At 50.6% G+C, this 2,597-nt stretch overlaps 1 protein-coding gene across 1 annotated transcript in view; it reads right to left on the reverse strand.

Annotated features, from left to right (window-relative positions):
- The window catches only part of Sh2b3 (SH2B adaptor protein 3), a gene marked incomplete at its 5' end in the record, with an annotated part of 20,643 nt that extends 18,047 nt beyond the window's left edge, over nt 1-2,596 (reverse strand). Inside the window, one exon of the mRNA XM_010604559.3 lies at nt 2,333-2,596. Coding sequence (XP_010602861.1) covers nt 2,333-2,596 — 264 coding nt within the window. The remainder of the gene's footprint in view (nt 1-2,332) is intronic.
- Nucleotide 2,597: the final 1 nt, after the last annotated feature.

The following is a 2,597-nucleotide window of genomic DNA, read 5'->3' on the forward strand; positions in this document are numbered from 1 at the left end:
AAAAAAAAAAAAAAAAAAAAAAAAAAAAAAAAGGAAACCATGCTGAACATTTCTTATCACAGCCTGGATCCAGTCCCTCAGTCCAAAAGTCACCCTGTGAGACTCATGCAAAATGGTGGCAACAGGACAGAATGTTGGCCCGACGGCTGCCTTGGCCAACAGAACTGAACATTGTCCCAAGGTACAGCCCCCGATGCACCCCAGACTCAGGATGGATGTGATGCTACAGTCCAGCAGGCCAAGATGGTCATAGCAGGGATGGCACAGGCAGAAAAGGAAGGACCATGGCACCTACCACCTAATACTGAACACACAGCTGACCCAGGTGCCTCCCAGTCCAAAGTGTGAAGGCCCAGACAGCAAGGCCTCCAGCAGACCAGAGCATACAGTGTCACCATGGCCCTGCTCAGGGAAAGACATCGGAAGCAGGACACAAATGGTACCACCTGTAAAGGGAGGCAACCGATAAAGACACTTCATTAGACTCAAGGACTCTGGGGTTACAAAGGCAGCCCACGAGGTGGTAAAGGACATTCCATGCTAAACAAGCGTCCAGAATGTATAAAACCTCTCACACAGGACAGCAAGAATCGAAACGCAGGTGCTTCACCAAAGAGTGAACTCCCACAGCCAATAAACAGTGATACTTCTCAGAGTGCAAATTAAAACAACCCTGAGCCAGACACACACACACCCCACTAGAAGAGACACTGGTGCACAACCAACCCAGAGTTCTATTGAGAATGAGCAATCAGGGAACTATGAGCTACTGCTGCCAAGGACACAGAATGGGGTGTCCACTTTGTGAAATATATAGCGGCTTCTTAAAAACTAAACACGTGTTTACCCTATGATCTAGCAACACCACCCTGAGGAATCCAACCAGGAGAAATGACAGCATGTGTTCCCACAAAGACCCACACATAAACTTCACCCAAGTCCCAAAGTAGACCCAGGAACAGTGGCATACACCTGCCATCACAGCTATACAGGAGGCTGAGGCAAGATCCCAAGTTCAAAGTCAACCTGGGCAACTGGGGCCTTAGCTCAGAATAAAAAACTAAAACGGGCTGGAGATTTTAATTCAGTGGCAGAATGCTTGCCTAGCATGTGCAAAATTCTGGGTTCTATCCCCAGCTGTGCAAAACAAAACAAAACCAAGGATTGTTTCAATGCATGGAAGGACATATGAATCTCTAACACACTAAAAGAGCCAGACAAAGGCGACGGGCTGTATGATCCATGTGCATGGTGTTCAGAGACATCTGACCTGTGCAACAGCAGTCGAGTTATGTGTGGGGTATGGTGCTGGCATGGGGAGCATGGGGAGCCCTCGGATGCTGGGTCACATGGGTGTACACACGTGGAAAGCAGTCACAGCTTCAGCAGATGCACATGACATTGTGTTGAAGTTTAAAAAGGTCACCGCAAGCAAGGGCACTGGGAGAAGCCTCCCCCGCAGCTCCCTTCCCGCAGACCGTCAGGGCTCACCTGTGCTTCTCCTTCAACTGCCTGCCTGGAATGCAGATCCCCCAACCCAGCCCACGCCAGCAGTGCTCAGAGAGCTCGCCTCTCTTCCGCTCATCCTATAGCGAGGCCCTGGCACATAACAGGACCACACACCTGACCCAAAGATGGAGCTCAGTGTGCAGAGTGCATGATCTGCAGCTTCAGGCTGGCTGCCAAGAAGGACAAAAGTGTTTTGTGTATGGTATGAGGGATCAAACTCACAGGGGCTCCTCAGCCCCTAGCAGTGCTGGGAGTTCAACACAGGGCCTTCACATTGAGCTACATCCCCTGCCCTTTTTTACTTTGATACAGTCTCACTATTTGCTAAACTGCCCAGGGCCAGCTCAAATTTGCAACCTCCAGCTTCAGCCTCCCAGGGTGCAGGGATTACAGGTTGTACCACCAGGCCCAGTGTGACAAAATCTATTAACTTGAAGACAGACAAAGCATGAGCTACACAAAGGAATTTGACAGTTCTGACCACCCCCCCGCCGGAAATAAAACTTCCATTTGTCACTATCAGCTAACTTCAGGATTTTCAAGGACTTTGGATCTAGCCCACATGACAACCACCTGTGTGACTCAAAACCAGCTTCCTTGGATAAGCTACAAAATTCATGGAATTCCATAACAGTGACTTGCCAGGGCAGGTTCCTAAATTATGACAAAAGCATACAGTAATACTGAATCTTGTACTTTCTTTGCAACAGATTCTACAATAAAAGGTTCAATTAAAATGTCCTACTTTCCTACAGGCACTTGGAGGGCACAGACCGGAAAACGTTAATGTTCCTCCCCAGGGGTCCCCTTGCGCAGTGCTCACCTTGGGCGGGTCAAACAGCTCCAAAATGTGCTCTAGGCCTCTGGCTGGGCCAGGTCCACGACGAAGCACCAGTTTCCCACGCTGCCAGCGCACACCACTATCCATGGATGCCTCATCAGCCAAGCTGTAGCGCAGCACCTCTTCTTTGAGGGCATCAAGCGGAGGCTCCCGGGCCAAGCTCCAGGGCAGCAGCTTCCGGGCAGGGCCAGGCCGAGCAGGTGCCTCACCTGGGGCCACAGGGCCACAGGCAGCCGGCAGCTCCCCA

This window comes from Fukomys damarensis, unplaced genomic scaffold, assembly GCF_012274545.1.
Source record: "Fukomys damarensis isolate Sample0158 unplaced genomic scaffold, DMR_v1.0_HiC HiC_scaffold_12, whole genome shotgun sequence".
Classification (NCBI taxonomy): Eukaryota; Metazoa; Chordata; class Mammalia; order Rodentia; family Bathyergidae; genus Fukomys; species Fukomys damarensis.